The sequence below is a fragment of the Salvia hispanica genome, chromosome 5, assembly GCF_029641045.1.
Source record: "Salvia hispanica isolate PSC_SH4W2 chromosome 5, Shi_PSC_v1, whole genome shotgun sequence".
Classification (NCBI taxonomy): domain Eukaryota; kingdom Viridiplantae; phylum Streptophyta; class Magnoliopsida; order Lamiales; family Lamiaceae; genus Salvia; species Salvia hispanica.
The window spans coordinates 21,972,045-21,991,788 of NC_142696.1; the positions used below are offsets into that span (position 1 = coordinate 21,972,045).

General features: G+C 35.5%; 3 protein-coding genes and 1 long non-coding RNA gene across 9 annotated transcripts; all 4 read right to left on the bottom strand.

Moving 5' to 3' along the window:
* Nucleotides 1-2,069: 2,069 nt before the first annotated feature.
* On the bottom strand, nt 2,070-3,498 carry LOC125187343 (NADH-ubiquinone oxidoreductase B8 subunit). Its single transcript, XM_048083915.1, has 3 exons — nt 3,339-3,498; nt 3,136-3,242; nt 2,070-2,455 (listed from the first exon to the last, which is right to left on the bottom strand). The coding sequence occupies exons 1-3, from the start codon at nt 3,422-3,424 to the stop codon at nt 2,349-2,351; spliced, it is 300 nt and encodes a 99-aa protein (XP_047939872.1). The 5' UTR covers nt 3,425-3,498; the 3' UTR covers nt 2,070-2,348.
* A 797-nt stretch (nt 3,499-4,295) lies between these two features.
* LOC125190208 (glycine-rich RNA-binding protein 4, mitochondrial-like) lies at nt 4,296-8,569 on the bottom strand. 5 transcript variants are annotated; one of them, XM_089059415.1, is made up of 7 exons: nt 8,445-8,569; nt 8,111-8,312; nt 7,583-7,651; nt 7,406-7,512; nt 7,242-7,290; nt 5,660-5,727; nt 4,296-4,650 (listed from the first exon to the last, which is right to left on the bottom strand). In XM_089059415.1, the coding sequence occupies exons 2-6, from the start codon at nt 8,196-8,198 to the stop codon at nt 5,681-5,683; spliced, it is 360 nt and encodes a 119-aa protein (XP_088915541.1). In that variant the 5' UTR covers nt 8,199-8,312; nt 8,445-8,569; the 3' UTR covers nt 4,296-4,650; nt 5,660-5,680. The 5 variants fall into 5 exon arrangements, with proteins under 5 accessions (XP_088915541.1, XP_088915543.1, XP_088915544.1 ...); XM_089059417.1 differs by having other exon boundaries at nt 7,242-7,304; XM_089059418.1 differs by lacking the exon at nt 5,660-5,727.
* Nucleotides 8,570-8,581: 12 nt separating this feature from the next.
* LOC148926452 (putative histone H2A.1) lies at nt 8,582-9,412 on the bottom strand. Its single transcript, XM_089059414.1, has 2 exons — nt 9,131-9,412; nt 8,582-8,973 (listed from the first exon to the last, which is right to left on the bottom strand). The coding sequence occupies exons 1-2, from the start codon at nt 9,338-9,340 to the stop codon at nt 8,725-8,727; spliced, it is 459 nt and encodes a 152-aa protein (XP_088915540.1). The 5' UTR covers nt 9,341-9,412; the 3' UTR covers nt 8,582-8,724.
* An 8,732-nt stretch (nt 9,413-18,144) lies between these two features.
* On the bottom strand, nt 18,145-19,522 carry LOC125191369 (uncharacterized). 2 transcript variants are annotated; one of them, XR_007171089.2, is made up of 4 exons: nt 19,204-19,522; nt 19,016-19,100; nt 18,483-18,563; nt 18,145-18,369 (listed from the first exon to the last, which is right to left on the bottom strand). It is a non-coding gene; the product is annotated as an uncharacterized LOC125191369 (long non-coding RNA). The 2 variants fall into 2 exon arrangements; XR_016130120.1 differs by having other exon boundaries at nt 19,016-19,515.
* Between the last annotated feature and the right edge of the window lie 222 nt (nt 19,523-19,744).

Sequence of the window (19,744 nt, forward strand, 5' to 3'; positions counted from 1 at the left end):
CCCGTTACCCGGCTGAGATTTTCCGTCGGCGTTTCAGAATGTCGCGACCGCTCTTCACCCATATAGCGACGACATTGGCGGACCGGTACGATTGCTTCAACCTCCGGAGTGATTGCACTGGCCGGATCGGACTGTCTACTTTTCAGAAATGCACCTCTGCAATAAGGCCTTGCCTATGCCAGACCGGCTGATATGTTCGACGAATACCTACAGATGGGTGAGACGACTAGTCTAGAGGTGCTCCGGCAGTTTTGTAAGGGCATGCGGGAAGTCTTTGGTCCGGAGTTCCTACGAAAGCCAACCTCTGATGAGTGTCAGAGACTGCTAGATATGCACGGTGCGGTGCACAGTTTCCCAGGGAGCATTGGGAGTGGAAAAACTGTCAGGTGGCGTGGAAAGGCCAGTTCACTACTGGTTTCAAAAGCAAACATCCTTCGATGATCCTGGAAGCCGTTGCTGACTACCGTTTGTGGATATGGCATGCGTATTTCGGTGCTGCAGGTTCGAACAACGACATCAACGTTCTGCAGTCGTCGCCTCTCTTCAATGATGAGTGCCGGGGAGAGGGTCCAGAGATCAGTTTCGTAGCAAACGGCACGCAGTATCGCAGGGGATACTATTTGGCAGATGGAATATACCCTCGTTGGCCCGTATTCGTCAAGACACTTCGCCAACCAGCTGGAGCGAGGAGACAATATTTTGCGCGAAAACAAGAGGCCGCTAGGAAAGATGTTGAGCGAGCTTTTGGTGTGCTCCAAGCGCGATGGGCCATTATACGCTGCCCGACACGAATTTGGCACGAAGATGATGTCGCGAATATTATGTTAGCATGTATCATATTGCACAATATGATAATAGAAGATGAAGGATTTGCTGCAGAACGTTGGGCACCGGAAGATGGTGCAAGTACAAGTCACGGCGTTGTCTCCGCGCCGATACAGATGGGTGTACCACGTAGTAATGAATATCTGATCCAACGTTTCGCTGATATACGCAGGAGCACAGCACATGACCAACTCCAGGTCGATTTGATTGAAGAGGTTTGGGCACGTAGGGGAGGCGGTGTAGCGTGAAGAACATGTGTGATTTTCCGTAGATCAAATTTTCGCTGTAATTTTCCCCTTACTTTAATCCGACGAAAATTTAGTTTTCAATTTTAATTTGTTTTATTAGCCGTTTTTATCTAATTATTTTTAGTCCGATAATTTTAATTGTAATTGAATTAAAATTAACAACAAATAAAATAAAGTGAAATGTGGCTAAAAAAAGTGTCCACTATTGCTGCGGAAACTTTTTTTTGTGGCCGTGGACAAATAAAAAGTGGCTATGGACAAAAAACGTAAAAGTGTCCAGCCAAAGTGTCCACCCTATTGTGGATGCTCTAATGAAATCTTGCATACGTTCAGATGAAGAATTTTGTGCAAAAAATGTAATTTGTATACATTTATAATGGTCTGCATTGCCTATTGCATTGTTACAATATCATACGACAATGTACATGATGCCCTAAGCTCAATGCATATAATTCTAAAAAAATACTATTTGTGTACTTTCAAATTGGCTACCAATTCTAGTTTAATGTACTCCATATGCATAATACCCTAGTTTACTTAATTTTAATCCTTAATTTTCGATTCCCCTTGACCCAAAACCATCATGACTAATATACCCATATAATGACCTAAATCTGCTACAAAACGATACATGGGATACTTAATCTAGACGATTGGTTTATTGATCCAATGAGACGGATTTGGTCTTTGATTATGCACTATAGGAATGATGTATCTATAACGCAACCTTATATTGCGAGTCTGCCTTGCTATGAAATTTTTTCACTAAAATTGTATGATGCTTGATACAATACCGGTGCTCTTTCTTCTCAAGGCGACCACTAAAATTTGTCCATATGAACTTGAGTTTGGACAAAGTAACCAGAATATAGAATGCAGATCTGAGATCACTATCAAACTATCTAATCATACTGCAGAGATTGTGTGTACAAACAGATGACATAGAACAAGCCATAAAAATTACACAAGTACAAAATTCACTTCATAGAACAAGCATAATACCAAAGATGCAGATTCTCATAAACCAAGCAGAACACATAAAGTCTTCTCCTATCATCAAGGCAGGAAGTGAAACATTAGGAATACTTAATGGAACAAAGATTTTTGTGAGTAGAACGTTCCATAAGAGGCTTAGCATTTGTCGTCAATAACATTTTATGAATGACAAACAACCATCTGATCAACTGAAACAATTGTTATGATTCGAAATAGAAAATCAACCTCCACAAACTTTGGCTGACATATTATTTGTCTAGGAACCCAGTTGGAGATGTCTCAGCTTTGAAGGGCTTCTTCCCCTGCTTTATTAAGGTCCTCAAGAGCCTTAGAAATCTGTTCCTCACTCAAACCTTCCAGGCGTACTCCCCTTTCCACGCCAAATCCTAGATTAATGCAAATAACTATTAGTGAAAGTTATCATAGTATTGTGCTAATACTGGCATATATCAGTTGTTGTCGGAAACTCGAAATAAAAACAGGATAAAGTGCTCAGGATGGACTGCAAAGGCCAGAGCACGAATTTGAAAGAAAGACGTCAAAGTGAAACTGAAGTTCTCAAACTAGCATTTTATGTTTGAAACTGGATTGTTGCAACTTCTACTCTATAGATATTCACATATGCAGCAGCGTCAGATGGTTATGTGGTTTTGAATCAGATAAATGAAAAGTTAGAGCTCTACCAGCAAATTGGACCATTGAACTCATTAACAGCGCACATTGTGTGACTCAATTTATGAATCCAATATGTACCTAATTTCTACGTATAAAAACCCCAAAAAGTGCTTCTACCACATTACTCTGTGCCCTAATCGCGCGGCGACTTCATCCAGTATTCTAAATTGGAATGCAATACAGTTTAAAATTCAAAAAACATTCGTCATCTGTAGAAAAAGTTCTCATGGTATTCGGCTGAAATTGATTGGAACTGGTAATTGCCCTAGCTAGCAATCTAACTCGCGAAAACATTAAAAAAACACCGAAATCGGCCTAAAGAGAAAAAGGTTAGCGCAGAAGAGCGTCTGATAAACTTGGATCTATATGAACATAGAAATAAGCAAATTACCATATCTCGCCCAAAGCTGAGGCTCGATGCCAGTGGCCTCGCGGATCAAAATGGGGAGCTTAGGGTTTTTTGTCTTCAGATCCTTGTAATTGTTCTCGATGAAAGCTCTGTTCAAACAAAGACGAAGCGCAGACAATCAATTAGAATACATGACCAAACAAATGTGCTTGACAAAATAGAATTGAGAATGGATTGGCAAAAACCTAGTGGAAGAGCTGGAAGCCGAATTAGGAGCGAATAAGATGCGAAGCTCCTTCAAATTTCGAGAAAGCTGTCCCCTCCACGCCATTGTCGAAAGGCTGTATGTTCCTCGTCTCCGTGTGACTGGTTACGGAATGGTAAATTAGTAGATCTCGCAATTAGTCCTTCTACTTTTATTGAATTCGTAGTATAGTCCACAAAGTGTGCAATTTAGATATTGAGCCCTAAATAGTTCGGAGAATAATACGGGAAATTAATTAAAATATTAAATTAGCGAAAAGATAATAAAATAGCAAGAGATAACGAAGATTAAAATTTTATTATTTTTTTAAAATAGAAAATGACTAATTTAAATTGGTATGTCTAGAAAGGAATATAATCAATTACTTCATCCGTCCCACAAAAGATGTCACACTTGTGAGACGGCACAAGATTTTAGGAGATTTTGTTTTGTGTGTTAAATGAAGAGAGAAAATATAATTTTTATGTTCATGTGGCAGAGAACTTTTTCCAAAAAGAGAAATGTGACATCGGGATGGAGAGAGTAATTCATAACAAAAAAGAATACAATTATAATTATTATTTTTTGAAACCAAAGATAATAGTACTAATATTATTAGTCGTTGGTTTGATCCTTCCATTTAGAATTTCAGAAATTTCTTTGAATTTATATATAAGTGATAATTGTAAAGTTTTGCTTATGCTAAAACTCCAAGTCACATAATGAGTTTTCTATTTTTTCAGTTAACTGAACAGTAGTAGTAGTAGTATTCTTTTAAGATGAGTAAATAGTACTATTACACTAGAATTCGTAGTTTGCATAATTTCACCATTTCTTATCGCACAAACATAATGTTAACTCAAGAGTTTATTGCATAAAGTTAAAACCACACAACTTGTTTTATAAAGATAATACATATAAAACTGAAACATCAGCACTCTAATTTTCACGCGATGTATGAAAATTAAGAATCCCGGCAAACAAAAGTTGATGAATTTCTGTAACATTCTGAGTGAACGGAATTAAGTGTAGCCTTAGCAATTTACTCTGAGATGAAATACTAAATATAGTATCATATCTGCAATTTTTGGAATTAACTTACTGCAGCCAATCCATCAAACTTGTGTCCTCTCATGATAATACTCAGCTGATATCTCATATCTGTCACCAGGTGCAAAAGCATACAAACAAGGGAAGGTCTTGAAGCAAGAGGCTGATAACTAAATCTTCTTTGTTGACTTCAATTCATAAGAGAGGAAAATCTGAGTGTTGGGAGCCTTCTATTATTCTATAGATGTTGAAGAGCACTCATCCTGATACAAAACGTAAGTCAGTGTCTTTCTTTCACAGAGAGACGTGCATAGAATCATAGTGCAAGCATTTACATTTGCTGAGGCATGCAATAATAAGGACAAAATCATGGCAGTCCGATCAAATTTTAAGCCATCAGAAGTTGAGGACATATCAGAAACTGGTTAGTCAACCTATTGAAGCAATAATTTTTTTTTTTTCGAGGGAGAGGCAAGATTTATATTGTGGGAGCACAAGTAAATTGCAGCCTTATCAAAGGATGTGGTGTCTCATAGATACATAATTCACATTCTGTCAGTTACTGTTTCATGTACTGACTTCTTATCAAAAGATATATAACTGACTACTGAAAAATTATGTTGGTAAATAAAGACAACTGCCTTTGCACACTAACTGGGACAGAGACTCGTATAACCAGTTTTCCAGAAACCAACCTAGGCAGCTAATTCAACCACCGAGCAGTACTAGGTGATGTGAAGGTTTGATGCGAACATTTTTAGCAAAAGTACAAATGTATCTCTAACAGCATCTATGCAGTGAAGCATCATAGGAGACTTCATTCAGGGTCCCTTTCCTGAGAGAATAAGGATACGGTGATGATTGTTTCCGAGTTGGACTATTTATAGACAATTTGCAGATGCTGCACCGTATGCCAAATAAAGTAAATTGACGAAAAAGAGAATCAATCTTTTCCAGCTCCTTTTCAGGAACTCTTTTAGGATGCAGGATGATACTAAATTGAATTCTATTCATGCTAGTAAAGACCCTGATTCAGAGAATGGAACAATGTGTGGAAATTACATAAGAGGTCAATTACCAAGCCAAGTGTTGGACCTTGTTAGCTATTAATGCAGTACAAAATACTCCTCCAGAACTATGACTCCTGAAGTTCCATACTAGCTTTTTGTAAGTGTATCAAGACTCATATTTATAGGATCGTATAAAAGAGTGACACCTCTAGCAGAAAAGTAATAATCCAGATCTACTTGCTAAAGGAAGAGATGATGCTACCTCAGCGTGAGATGAATACTTTTAGCTGATCAGAAGTTTCACTTGGTGTGCAACTCCAGTAACAGATTCTGTGAGGAACTAAATAAACCTCAGAAGGAAAATGCAGTCATCTTCCAAACTCTACGCCCCATGTCAAGTGTTTTAGAGAATGAAAAATCATTATGCTATATAAGTCGATAACAGCAATGAAGAAACAACTTTATTAGTCTGTTGCTATTATTATCTCTTGCTCGACCCATAGAACTATTCAAATTTAGGTCACTTGCCAAAAGACTGGGCAAGAGAATTATGTATATTTAATAAAATTCTAGTTCAGTATAACTTCTGTTTCTGACCAGTCACATGATAAGATATTTCTTTCATGATATGGACATCCAATATGGGGATAGTGACCTTCCCTTGAATGATAATTTATTGAGGTAGCTTGAGATGGAGAAATGAACTGAATATAGGAGGCAGCAGTAACTAAAAGAATGAGTACATATTAGAAACATTGATTGGACCCAATCACTCAATGTATTAGATTTGATTCGGTAACATGCTCAGAAAGAATATAGGAGCACCAGATGTGGAATACATTTTATTGCCTTTCTTGCAACTAATGAGTTATCTAAGGAGATGCAAGAACGAGATAATCGAGCATGGTGCAGGAATTCCGTTTCACTTTATCAGCTCCCCCCCCCCCCCCCCTTATACTGTTCTCATTTTCCCATCTTTATCAGTCTTCGCATCCCTATTATTTGAAATCAATAATGTCTAGGCTGCTGGCCTGTCACAAATCCCACCAGCAAAATGATACTAAAACTAGGGAAGACTGCAATAGCTTAACTTGCTTACACCATCATTATGTTGGACAAACTAACAAACGTCCGGCAGGAAACAAAATTTAGAGGGAGACTGACGATTCTTAACATCAAAGGAGTAGTAACCAACATAAGATTCAGTTATAAAAGAACGTTAATCTATGTTTCAATAGAGAAACTTTTTAATTAACTAAACTTAAAAACAATAATGCATATAGAAGCCAAGGAGTAAGGACCCACATAAAAAGGCAGAAAATAGACCTCTTTTATGTGTTGGAATTTCTGTTGGGATAGATCCAACCTCCCACCCCTAACAAATTGTATTGTGTCCTCTTTTACAAGTGAATTTAAATATTCTTTCTAACATATTCATTTGAATCTTGATTTGTTTATACTTCATTTTCTATATTTGGATGGATACAGTGTTTTCTCTCCTCTTTTCATTATGTGAAGACTGTAGCTTCTTCAACATACCCTTCAGTATCAGTTCCTTGATCATTGTAAAATGTAATCTCTGACAAACTGATTCTCAGTTCTAAAGGATGTGCATGGAAAATCTGATCTCAAAATGTGCAAGTTACCAGTATGGTGCTGGCATCTATTGAAGAGAGGTCTTAAGCTTTGAAATGGTCAAACTAAGCAAGATAGAAAATGGAAATGAGAAAATCAATCAAAAGTAGGAAAGGTTTAAACTAAGCCAGATATAGATCAAGGGAAGAAGGAAAATAGGATTATATGGTGGATATAAAGACACAAAGGTTCAGAGTTTTAGGCCTAACCCTGAGTTCCTTGCTTCCCCCTCTGTGAGCATAGTGAATTCGGATATTCCTGCCATCAAGCAACTGTAAAAAACCACAAAATACAGGGAGCACTATGTAAGAATGTTACTTAACCAAAGATACTTGGGCATGTGAGAAAAATGTAGCTGACTCTTTGAGCATACCTGGCCGTCCATTTCTTTCAAGGCTTTGTTTGCTTCTGCTTCGGAAGAGTAGCGCACAAATCCATATCCTCTTGATTTTCCACTCACACGATCACATATTACCTTAACTGCTGATGTTATAAAATCATTTCCATGCCACAAAAATCTCGAGTAAATCATAATTTGTAACTCCCCCACCTTCGACTATTTTACCATAGCTGTCGAATGCATCCTTCAGCACAGTTTCATTGGTATCATAAGAGAGTCCTGCAAGCAGAAAGCTTTCCATTATTTAAGAGAGTGACCATCTTCTACTAATGTACACTTATTGAATTCAGGATATTACAATCAAATGGTCCTTATCTACTTAGACCTTTGAAACATTCTTGGAAAATCATCAGTTTTTTGAGTCATACTGGAACTTGTTAGGGAACAGTTCTTATATAATTGTGTCAACAGCAAATTAATCATTTCCACATATCGTTGTTTACGCTTCAACCATGAAAGCAACTGAACAAGTATATATCATGCTTCTTTTACTAATTTGCAAATAAACTGTGTAAACCTTCAGCCTTCATTGGAGCATTTCATCGAGCAGGAAATAGAACCACAGTTAGGTCCAAGCAAGCTAGTCAAGAGACCAATTTATTTCAGAGACCCTAGTAAGGAGACTAGGAGAGACATTGCGCACATTTGAAAATGCGAAGGAAGAAAAGAGAGAGAGACCTCCGACGAATAGTTGCATGTGCCGCCGTACGAGGCATCTATAGAGCGGCGAAGTAAAGGCGGGACGAATCTTTTGCAAGAAACGCATCCTCTGTAAAGATTCAACTTTCCTCCACAAGGGATTAAAAAGGTGAGCTATAGTGCTCCTTTATTTTATGTTAGATTATTTCTCGAGGAAGTTTGTAACTGACCCCATCCACACCTATTATAAACAATACCATTGCCTCTGTAAAATCGATTCTGAGCAATATTTTTTTTAAAAATACTACTATTAGAAAAGGGAGAATAAAGGAAAATGAAAACGACGGATTTTTGTTGGGAATCTAATTCTTACCGTCAGATGATGAACAAAACGAAACGGCAAATCTCAGCGAACGATTCCCACAGAATAATCATCGATTCAAACAGCAGAACGAACAAAATTCAGAAGAGAAATAACGAAGAAACCAAACGCGATCCGCAAAAAGTGGCTGACTTAAACTTGATTGACATTGAAAATGGGCTCTAATCAACAGCACTATATAATTACATCCTTTTAACTATATCCCGCTGGATCCCATTCTAAGCCAAAAAAAACATACAAATAAAAATCGCTGCACCAAATTTTTCATAATCTAAGCCGCAGCTTTCTTCGGTGATTTCGCAGCCTTGGCCGGCTTCTGCTCCTTGGCAGGCTTGTCACCGCCAGTCTTCTTCGGCAACAGCACCGGATTGATGTTCGGAAGTACACCGCCATGAGCAATGGTCACACCCTGCAACAACTTCCCCAGCTCCTCATCATTCCTCACAGCCAACAGAACATGCCTCGGGATGATCCTGTTCTTCTTGTTATCCCTGGCCGCATTTCCAGCCAACTCCAACACCTGAAATCCAATCAATTTCGACAAATCAACAATCATAATTGAAACACGATAGCGCAATCTCAGATCCACACCGCAATTCAATGCTGGACCTAATGAACTAAGCCAATCGCATCACAGATCAAAACAACGAATTAAACGCATCACATAATCCTTTTACCTCAGCAGCTAAATACTCGAGAACGGCAGCCATGTACACCGGCGCACCAGTGCCGACACGCTGCGCGTAGCGGCCTTTCTTCAAGTACCGGCCAATTCGGCCGACGGGAAACTGGAGGCCGGCTCTGACGGAGCGGGAGATCGGCTTCTTCTTGGGGCCGCCGCCCTTCCTCCCTCCAGCGCCCTTCTTCGGTTTAGCGGCAGCCTCCATTTGAAATGACAATTGAACCCTTTGTGAGTATTGAAGCTGAACGTGTTTCTCGGATGCGTCGTTGGGTGGTGAAATGGGAAATCGGAGATTGTGATTTTATAGAGGGGCTGGTGCTGGTGAGCTAAGGCTGAGCGCGATCAGGGCCGTTGGATTAAGGGTCGATCCGTGTGATGTGTGATGGACCAATCGAAACCGTAGATGAAATTTGAAATTTTGGGCTGGAAATTTCGATTCATTCCATTTCTCCCGCCCCTAATTTCATTTTTTGCCTTTTAATTTTTTAGGCAATTTACATTTACTATACAGATACATACACACTCACCTTCAGTTTTTAAAGTTTCCAATAAATTGTTTCGTACCTGTGAAATTAATACAGTTTGCATCTTTTAAATTAGAAATTTCCCGATAAATCATTTCATGCTTGTGATATTAATATAATTTGCATCTTTTAAATTATAAATTTCTGATGAATCATTTCATACATGTGAAATTAATACAATTTGTATCTTTTAATTATGGCAAATTGTATTAATTTCACGTGTATGAAATGATTCATCGGAATTTTTAAATTTAAAAGATGCAAATTGTATTAATTTTACAGATATAAAATGATTCATTGGGGTATTTTTAATTTAAAAGATACAAATTATATTAATTTCACGAGCATGAAATGATTCATTGAAAACTTTAAAAATGAAGATTAAGTGGGTATCTATTGTATTGTAACTGCAAATTGCCAGTGCATCACATTTGATTATACTGTACTCCAACCTAAACATACAAACTACAAAACAATTGAGAGAAAATATCAAAATAAGATAAACTAATATTGGACCAAACTTAATGATTTTTTTTACCAATACCCTTAAAATTGCTATAGTAGTACAACCAAAACATACAAATTATAAATCTCCTCCATTAATATTTTTTCCCCTAGAACAAAGCTAAATTCGCACCCTTAAAATTGTTATATAGTAGATACTAAACATACAAATTATAAATCTCCTCGATTTATATTTTTTTCCCTGGAACAAAGCTAAATTCGCACCAAATCATCAATAAATTCACCACAGTATAAACATGAATTCCCGAAAATTAAACCGACACAGTCTCTCATTGCTCAAATCAAATAGAATAAAAATATCATGATGTAATAATTTGTTTAAAATCAAGACCCCATAAATTAAAAAGGATTATACACATACCTATAGTATATTCGTAGGTCAACTGGTGATGCTAATAGCAAAATTACTCTACGACTAGTGTATAATAATGGAAAATGTAAATGACTTTTAGAAAATTAGAATCACTGTATAATTTCTCTTTTGAGGTAAGATAATCAAATAATGAGAAAATAAATTGGGTTTGGCTGAGGTTATTACCTTCGAATTCTTCGATTTGAGGAAGTTTCGCCAAGATCTCTCTGATATGGCTCAAAATTGAGAAATACATAATACGATTACTCGATCCTGCATATAAATCGCTTTGAGATCGGGTTTTTGCTTTAAGTAAACGATACCTTGTTCGGCATTGCATATGCGGCTAGGGTTATGAGAGAGTGATATTTATATGCGGTTCGAAACACAATTTAACGGAATACAAAATATACATAATTTTTAGAAAATAAAATAGCAGGGCATTTATGTAATTTCATATGCATTCGGATTTGAATGATTATTTATTACTCGGTGAACGAGAAATAAATTATCGTGAAATTAATGATCTTCGTATCACTCATACCAAGCTTTAAATCTTATCGCGGATCATACCATGCCAAACACACACTCAAGAAAAAAAATTAAGACTGTATATGCCCAACTAATTACAAAACATGTTTACTTGATTTAGCATAAAAGTCGCTTTAAAATCAATTTTTTCTATAAGTAAGCAATTCATTGTTCATCAGTGCATATGCAGCTAGAGTTACATGAGGAAAGTTATATATACTGTTTATATGGAAGATGATCAAAATAAGTATGCATTTAAATCCAGGAATGTGGCTCAAATCTTGGTCCTATGATTAAGTGATCTAATGGTCAATAATTAACTAAAAATACGAAGAGTCATAATTAAGCAATTTTAGGCTATATTATAAAATTCAGGTTTATATCATGTTAAGATCATTTTAGGTCATGCTTTGTTAGCATGACCTAAAAATGCCCTACGTATGACCGTATTCTGCGTTTCTGTATTTAAATCTAATTTTCATAGATCAAAACCCGTCTTTATATTATTTTAACACAATTTATTGAAAATTCACGATGTACATAATTTTAGAAAATAAAATAACAAGGCATTTATGCAAAAGCTTGTGCACTCTAATTTGAATAATATTTTATCACTTAGTGATTGAGAAAATAAATTATCACCAGATAATCTTCAATAATATTTTATCACTTAGTGATTGAGAAAATAAATTATCACGAGATAATCTTCATGTCACTTATATCAAACTTTGCAATTGCACATGATTTTTCAAATATTTTAAATATTTTTGGACTGAATTGTTCCTCAAGTCATAAAAGGGAGTACTATTTTGATAATTTTTTACATCCAAATAAATAACCTATTGGGTACCTAATAAATACAGTGAACATCAAATTTGGTCTCTACAAAATAGAGTTTACCCATTTTAAGTCCATGAACCTGAAAAAATATCACCACGAATCTCTGGAAAGCGTAAGTCATTAATCATATTTTATATTTTTCTCAACTTTTTCTTTCTCATTGCCCCTAAATCACTTGAGGGCATAAGGGAATCCGCATAGCAGACGCGATGCTGTCTCGGTCTCGTCTCGACGAGACGAGACGAGGCATCTCGTCGCGCGACGCGTGCCGGCGAAGCTGGCCTCGAGCTGGCGAGACGACGCGCGCGCCCCACGTGACGCGCGCTGGAGTATGGCGTGACGTCCACTCGCCGGCCCGCGAGTGGGCGTCGGAATTATGACGTAATAATTTTTTTTTTATAAATTCGAAAAATTCGAATTTAATAAAAAAAAATAAAAATTAAACGGTCAAATGACCGTTGTATCAAACGGTCGATTTTTTTAAGAAAAATTTCTTTTCTTTTCTTTTATTATTCTATAAATATACTTCATACTCCATTTACCATTTTACACACAAACACTACTCTCATTCCTCTTCCATTCACTACACTCATCTATTCCTTTCTCTCAACTTGTTGAAAAAATGTCCGACGATGGAAACTCCAGCGGCGGCGGCGGCTCCAGCAGGCGGCGCTCCGGCGGGTTCGACTTGAACTTGTTCGACGATTGGGCAAGCATGTACAACTTTTTGGGTACTCCCGGTTCGTCGCCACCCAAGCCTCGACCACTCCGCCGGCGTACCAAACACCACATTTTAATGTGGATGCATACTATCGTCCCTCCCCCCCAGAGGTACGGGCAATCGCCGGGATTATCCCAAATTCCAGAGAATTTTTTGGCGCCTGAACGCACTTTGCCCGACTGGCCAATAGGTGGAGGCTCCGGCTCCGGCTCCGGCAGGATCGGCCTCAATGCCGAGGAGGAAGAGGGCGACCACGAGGTTGTGGGGGACGGCACTCGTCATCCATACAGCTAAAAAGAGACGTTGGCTCTGTACGACGCTTGGATAAGCGTCTCGTACGATCCTGTCGTCGGAAATCAACAAACCAACAAGTGTTTTTGGAAAAAAGTCACCGAAGTTTACAACGCACGAAGGCCGAAGAACACCTTTGCCCGCAACGTGAAGATGCTCCGCAGTCATTGGGACCGATGCGACAAAGATGTCAAAAAATTTTGCGCGATATTCAGGGTAGAATAGGCGAATTATCAAAGCAGAGCCAGTGGAGCCGACACTCTTGAGAGCGGCGTTGCAGGTCTTTAAAAACGACGTCGGTAAAGATTTCAAGTTTGTCGATGTTTGGTCGCAAGTCCACCACCTTGAAAGGTGGGCTGGCGGTGTCGAGTCGGGCTCGAAACGCACGAAGCACACGGCGCGTGGCCACTACTCGTCTAGTGATGGCGGTGAAGGCAACACCTCACGTGAGGGCACGCCAACCGATAAGCCAACCGATGATGCAGGGGGGTCTTCTTCCGGTGCACGACCTCGGCCGCAAGGGACCAAGGCGGCGAGAGCAAGGGGGAGAGGGAGAGGGAGGGGGAGGGGCCGCGGCGAATCAAGCCAGGCGGGCGAGGGCTCGGGCATGGGCTACAACAGCCTAATGTCCATGTACCTGGTTGCCACGATGGCTGACACTTCAAAAATGAATCCTCGCCAATTTGAAGCTCATATGGACGGAATTGAGCATCTGAGAGCTCAACTTGGTATTCGGGATCGATCTAACTTGGGTGCACCAGCGACTTCGGGGGATGATTCGCCGGCGGAGTAGTTTTTATAGTTTAATTTAGAGTATTTTAATTATGTATTTTTTTATTTTTTAGGATTTTAAATTATGTATTTTTTTTTTATTTTTTTAGGTTTTTAAATTGTAATTTTTATTTTATTTAATGAAGTGTGTTTTTATTAAATGAATTTGTTGGAATTAAAAATAAAAAATGAAATTGAATGAATAGTTAAGAGATGATTAAGAGATGGAGGGATGCGGGTGTTGTCTCTTAGTTAAGAGATGAGCTGAAAAGTACAGTGATGCCCATAAATAGTTAAGAGATGAGACGGTTAAGAGATGGATAAGAGACAGGGATGCGGATGGCTAAAAAACTTTAATTCATTAGTATTTTTTTAATTCAAATATAGCATTTAAGTTTACATGTACTATTTTATGTAAAATATTACTTTGTATTAGCATATAATAATATATTTTTAAATGTATATTTATTACATTTAATAATAATAATGATAATAATTGCTGTTATTTTATTATTATATACTATCTTCATTTCATAGAAATAGGCTGAATTTATTTTTTTCGTCCGTCCCATAGGAATAACTCATATCCATTTATGAAAGTTTTTTCTCCTTTTTTTTTTATTTATTCCCACCATCTACTACATTATTGATTTATTTTAACTATTTTTTCTCATCGTGTCTTACTTTATCAATTACGCACTAAACACGTATCATCCATAAATAGCCTATTTTACAGGATGGAGGGTATAAATCATGTACGGTATTTTTTTTAAAGGTGTAGTTTTGTTTATTATGCACATTATATTCTCATTGAATAAATTTAAAAATAATACGTGTAAAATTAAAATGTCAAATTATATTTCAGAAAGTACTTGTGAATTTAGGTCGATAATGTTTCCTTGTTAAAGGAGTTCAAGAGCAAAATAGTTGAGTCTTATTTATTTTTTAGATCATCTGACATTTCGACTATAGTTGAGTTATTTTTCTCTATACCATGTTTGTTAGCAACCCGCTAACTCGAACTCATTTAACCACTTTTTTAATACAATACTATATAATAATTTCTCTCTTTTTCACATACTCAATATTCATCTAACTCAACCATAGTATTCAATGATGGATCCAGCATAGGCCAAGTCACTCCAAGTCACTGCTCTAGTAGGGGCTTGGTTGGTGTTGGACCACTAGTCCTATCGGAGAATTACAAAGATGACGTCGTACCCTGTTGCGAGCTGCTACTTCTAAATGAAAAAGATACTTTAGGACTTGGGTAATTGTTGTGGACCGTTGGGCTGAAAAATGATTTGTACTAAAATTTATTGGCTCATTAACCAATAATTCCTCTGTCCCATAAGAGTATATATTTTTTGTTGGACACTTATTTTAATGCACAATTGGTAAAAGAAGAGAGAAGTAGAAAGAAAAAGTAACTAAAGTATTGTTAGACTGTTAGTGGAAAATTAGTCTCACCACATTAGAGAGATAAATGAGTTTTTAAAAATAGAAAATATATATTCTTGCAGTATTGGCTAAAAAAATAAATAGTGCATCTTTCAGTAGGACGAAAAAAGTAATATTTGGGACTAAGCTTAAAAATGATGGTGCGATAATTGTTTCTGTATAGGGTTTCTCCTATTTTATAAATCCAATGATAGAATAATTTATTGAAAATTGCCAATTTGCTATTAAGTTCCCCAAAAATATTTTATATTAAATCAAGTCGTCCACTTTCATTTCTTTAAATCTAAATCATGTAATTACTTATTTTATTTTCAATTCGCCTAGATATTTATAAAATTCCAACATCCCATTTCATGTATTTATAATGTGTATTCTTAGATTGCATTTTCTTTATTTTTTATTATTTATATTTATATTTTCTTTTCTTTTTATATTTTTTATTATTAGTTAATAATGAGTGCTATATTCATCATGTGATTATAATCATTGAAGTCTTTTTTTTCAACTTTGGTAGAATGAATTAAAAAAATAAATTATAATATTTACAATTTTATGTTGAATGGATTATGGAATTATTAAGAATTCTTTTCATACCAAAAAGTATCCTAGAGTTTTAATATAGTACTACAATTTTACCACTTGAGAATATTTTTGAGTTTCAACTTTTTAAAAAACATTAAGTAAAATTGAATACTTTAATATTTCTGGATCTTTTTGTACTATTTTTAATAATATTATTATTACATATAATAACATTTTATTATTGCAGAATTTATAAAACAAAAAACAAAAAATGGCAAACTTAAAATATAAAACAAACAAACCAAAACATCAAATGGAACAATTGACATACAAAATTTAAGATACACAGTCTATGCTTAAATATAAACATTAGATATATATTTAGAGAATATGTTATTCTCTATCATCCTTATTATATAAACGCAAAAAGAGATTCTAAAGAAATAAAAATTTAGAATAGACAAAGAATTATACGTGGAGAAAACTATTAGTGTGTGTAGAACTATGGCAGATGTGGTTTTTATTTATTCTAGATGAAAAATAATAATTTTTATAAAATTCATTTATTTCTTTAATCTAATATATAAAAGATATTAAAATTTAAACTAATATTTATTGTCCAATGAGGTTATGACAAGTGGCACAACCATATTGGTCAATATATTAAATCGAGGGAGAGACCACTTAGGGGCTTCTTGGTACGATGGAATGGAATGGTGGAATGGAATGTGATTCCTACTTCCATTCTATTCATTTGCTTGGTGTGATGGAATGAATGAGTGAATGGATGAAAATGCAAAGGAATTCCAAGGAAATTGACATTTCATTCCTATCTTCATTCCATTCCAACCTCCATTTCATTCCACCATCATTCCATTCTATCATACCAAACATGCCCTTTAGAGTATTAGCAATGGTTGACCGATGGAGAGGGCGATCAACCGCCCCCTCCGATGGGCCGATACATCGGTCAAGGCCGATGAAATGAGGCGATGATCGGCCATCTATTATGGAGGATGGGCCAATCATCAGACATTCTTCTTTTTTTTAAAAAAAAATGCTGAGAAGAAGTAGAGAAAGAGAGATTGAGGAAGGAGGATCTTCCTGGAGGAAGAAAGCAACGGCTGTGAGTGAATGAAGGAAAAATAACCTAATTTGTAGTATTTAAACTTCTTTTATTAATTCTATTGGGCTTATTAGTGGGCTAATAAATTTATTAAATAAATAATATTAATTTTTTTAGTATTCCTAATTTTTTGGATCAATTTAATTTAGGTTTTCATCTAATTAATTAATAAGTTGTAACATGTTTTGGATCAATTAAAATTTATTTCATGTATTACATTATTATTTAAATTTATTTAATTTGATAACATATTAAATATAGTAGTGCAAAAAAGTTAAAATAAAATAGTGATGATGTGAAAATGAAATGGAATGGGAGGGCCTTTCCATTACAGGGAGATAGGCAAATGCTGATGTGGAATGGAAGGACCCTTCCATTGTGAATGCTCTTAGGTCTCATTTACCCAATTGGAAGCCAATACCCTTTTTTAAGGAAAGAGAGGGATCTAAGTAGGAGTAATTGATTAAGTTGTTTTAATTAATTACTTTGTTCTATCGCACTTTACTTTATTCATTACAGTTAATCTTAATCACTTTATTCTATCTTACTTTACTCTTTATTCAACTTCTTTTTTATTTTATACTAGTATTACACCTGTGCGATGCACAAATTAAAATATTTTTTTATCGAAATCAATTAAACAAAATTAGGAATAATCTTTATATAAAAATTGTAAATAATTAATGTGTACTCCATAATACAATGAATTATTGGTGAAGAAATTTATGAACTGATAATTTTGCATGCATGATTTACACTAAATCTTCAAACCAAAATGCACATTCACCTACTTTCTTTACTTTTTCAATTTTGCATATATATTTTATATAAATTACTATCAACACCGTCAACTTATACGTTATGTTATGTAATTTTTTCCTATTACTTTACTACTTTAATTTTTATTTTAATTAAAAGAATATCAAATTTCTTTCTTTTTCATTTCTCATTTGATTTGTCTATACTATTATACATCAAAATTTATCAATCAAAATTTATTTATTTAAATTGATAAATTTCAAAAAACATACTTATATAAGACATTAATTAGTTTAAATTAATACGGTGTATAACTTAAATAAAAAAAATTAAGAAATCCCATAACGTAACTAATAATAAATATATAAACCAAGAGCAATAATATACTTGTGTAAATAATATATTCCATTACAACTTTAGTAATCGGTTGATGAAACTCATGTATTGAAATATATAACTAAACTCATGTATTGAAATATATAACTAAACAAAGCTTTAACAAATTAATAAGTGGGAGGATGCCCCCTTCTCTCTATGTTAAATAAATTGGCTACATTCAAACCCCAAAAATATATGACTTCCTATAAGAAAAATAAAACTCACCATTATAAAAGTAACATTAATGTACAAAGTAAAACATGAATAACAAAATCTAACACAATTCATCAATAAGTTAACTTCAGAAATCTAAGTGACAAATGCTATCAGGCTGGCGTGCAGGTATAGAGTAGTAGATATACCATTTTTAGTTCATTTGGCTTTGCTTACAACCACTGTGGAGACAACGGAATGCTCTCAGAAGCTACTTGGTCTGCAGAAAACACATATAGAGTAAAGGCAATAAGTTTTAAGGATGCAGAAGATAAAAAAAAATTGAAGCAAAGGCGCCAGATAGAATAAATTAGCAAGGAAAACAATTGTTACCCTTTGCCTCATCCAGTAATCCCACCAACCCTTTGTCCTCATCATTTCCAGTGGAGTCTTCAGTGCCCAAAAATAATACTCCTACCAGAATATCAGTTAGAAATTAAGCATGAAAAAAGGTGCATATCTGAGAAGCTAAAACCTTACGCATCCATTTAATACATGAAGGTAGAGTCAGAAAAAGGACTCAAGACCACAGTCCAAAGAGCAATTGCAATGAAATCTATCCACATCAATCGGAGTTCAGAATTAAAAATAAAAAATAAAAAATAAAAAAATTTAAAAGCAACCACAACATGGAACTATACTCAATCCCAACAGAACCAATCAATCTTCAGAACTCACTCGATAAGTTGATACTTAATCAGAAGTGAAGAATCTGATTTAAAACCCTAGGATACAGATTGGAAGCTACATTGTAAAAACGGCTTGATACAACAAAATAGGGATTGCCGCATAATACAGTCATGTCCAAACAAAAGTAAATCAATACAGGCAATAATCAATAAGAATTCAAAATAACCGTAGATTACCTTTCGAAATCCATGATTGATCGGACGGCCTCGAATCGATGAGATCCTCTGGAAGATCTAGCTTACTTTCCGCCATCACTACAGACTGATATTAAAGAGAGCTTCAGGTAACAATAAAAGAGACCTCGATCGGAGAGTCAAACACAAAACAGAAAAATAGTGAGAACAAGATTGAGAGATAAGTGAACCGGTGACTGGCGATACAGAAATATCAGAGTGAGAAATTCCAGAGATGTAAATCACGGGGTGAATACATATGTGTTATGTATAGGTAGAGCGGGGATTAGGGTATGTGAGATGTGATCGGAGAGGAAAAACAGAGAGAGAGAGAGACGGTGAGGGTTTGGGTGGTCGGAAGAGCCATATCAACTGATCAAGAATTAGTATTTTAATTTATAGTTTCGAAAGAGTGTTAGTAATATTTGTAAAATGATCCCTTCAATAACTAATTGATGGAAACGTGCAATATGCCACTAACTATACTACTAATCTCCTAATTACAGCAACTAAATAACCAACAATTCACTAAAAATATAGTTATATTTAAATAATAATATCTATTTTAAAAGAACATTTCATAAATATCCCTAAAACATTTTTTATTTCCCTAAAAATCTCCAAAACTCCCCTTTTATATATTGTATAGATTATACTTTACTCTATCTTCTCCTATCCACTTTATTCTATCTTCGTACTACTTTGTTATCAGTTCACTCAACTCACAAGGAT

Coding starts and splice junctions, on each gene's coding strand:
- LOC125187343 (XM_048083915.1), bottom strand. CDS start 3,424: ATGGCGTGGAGGGGACAGCTTTCTCGAAATTTGAAGGAGCTTCGCATC. Junction 3,243..3,338: donor GCTTCCAGCTCTTCCACTAG/GTTTTTGCCAAT, acceptor TTGTTTGAACAG/AGCTTTCATCGAGAACAATT. Junction 2,456..3,135: donor TCAGCTTTGGGCGAGATATG/GTAATTTGCTTA, acceptor GCATTAATCTAG/GATTTGGCGTGGAAAGGGGA.
- LOC125190208 (XM_089059415.1), bottom strand. CDS start 8,198: ATGCGTTTCTTGCAAAAGATTCGTCCCGCCTTTACTTCGCCGCTCTAT. Junction 7,513..7,582: donor CTATGGTAAAATAGTCGAAG/GTGGGGGAGTTA, acceptor TAACATCAGCAG/TTAAGGTAATATGTGATCGT. Junction 7,291..7,405: donor TGAAAGAAATGGACGGCCAG/GTATGCTCAAAG, acceptor GCTTGATGGCAG/GAATATCCGAATTCACTATG.
- LOC148926452 (XM_089059414.1), bottom strand. CDS start 9,340: ATGGAGGCTGCCGCTAAACCGAAGAAGGGCGCTGGAGGGAGGAAGGGC. Junction 8,974..9,130: donor TCGAGTATTTAGCTGCTGAG/GTAAAAGGATTA, acceptor ATTGGATTTCAG/GTGTTGGAGTTGGCTGGAAA.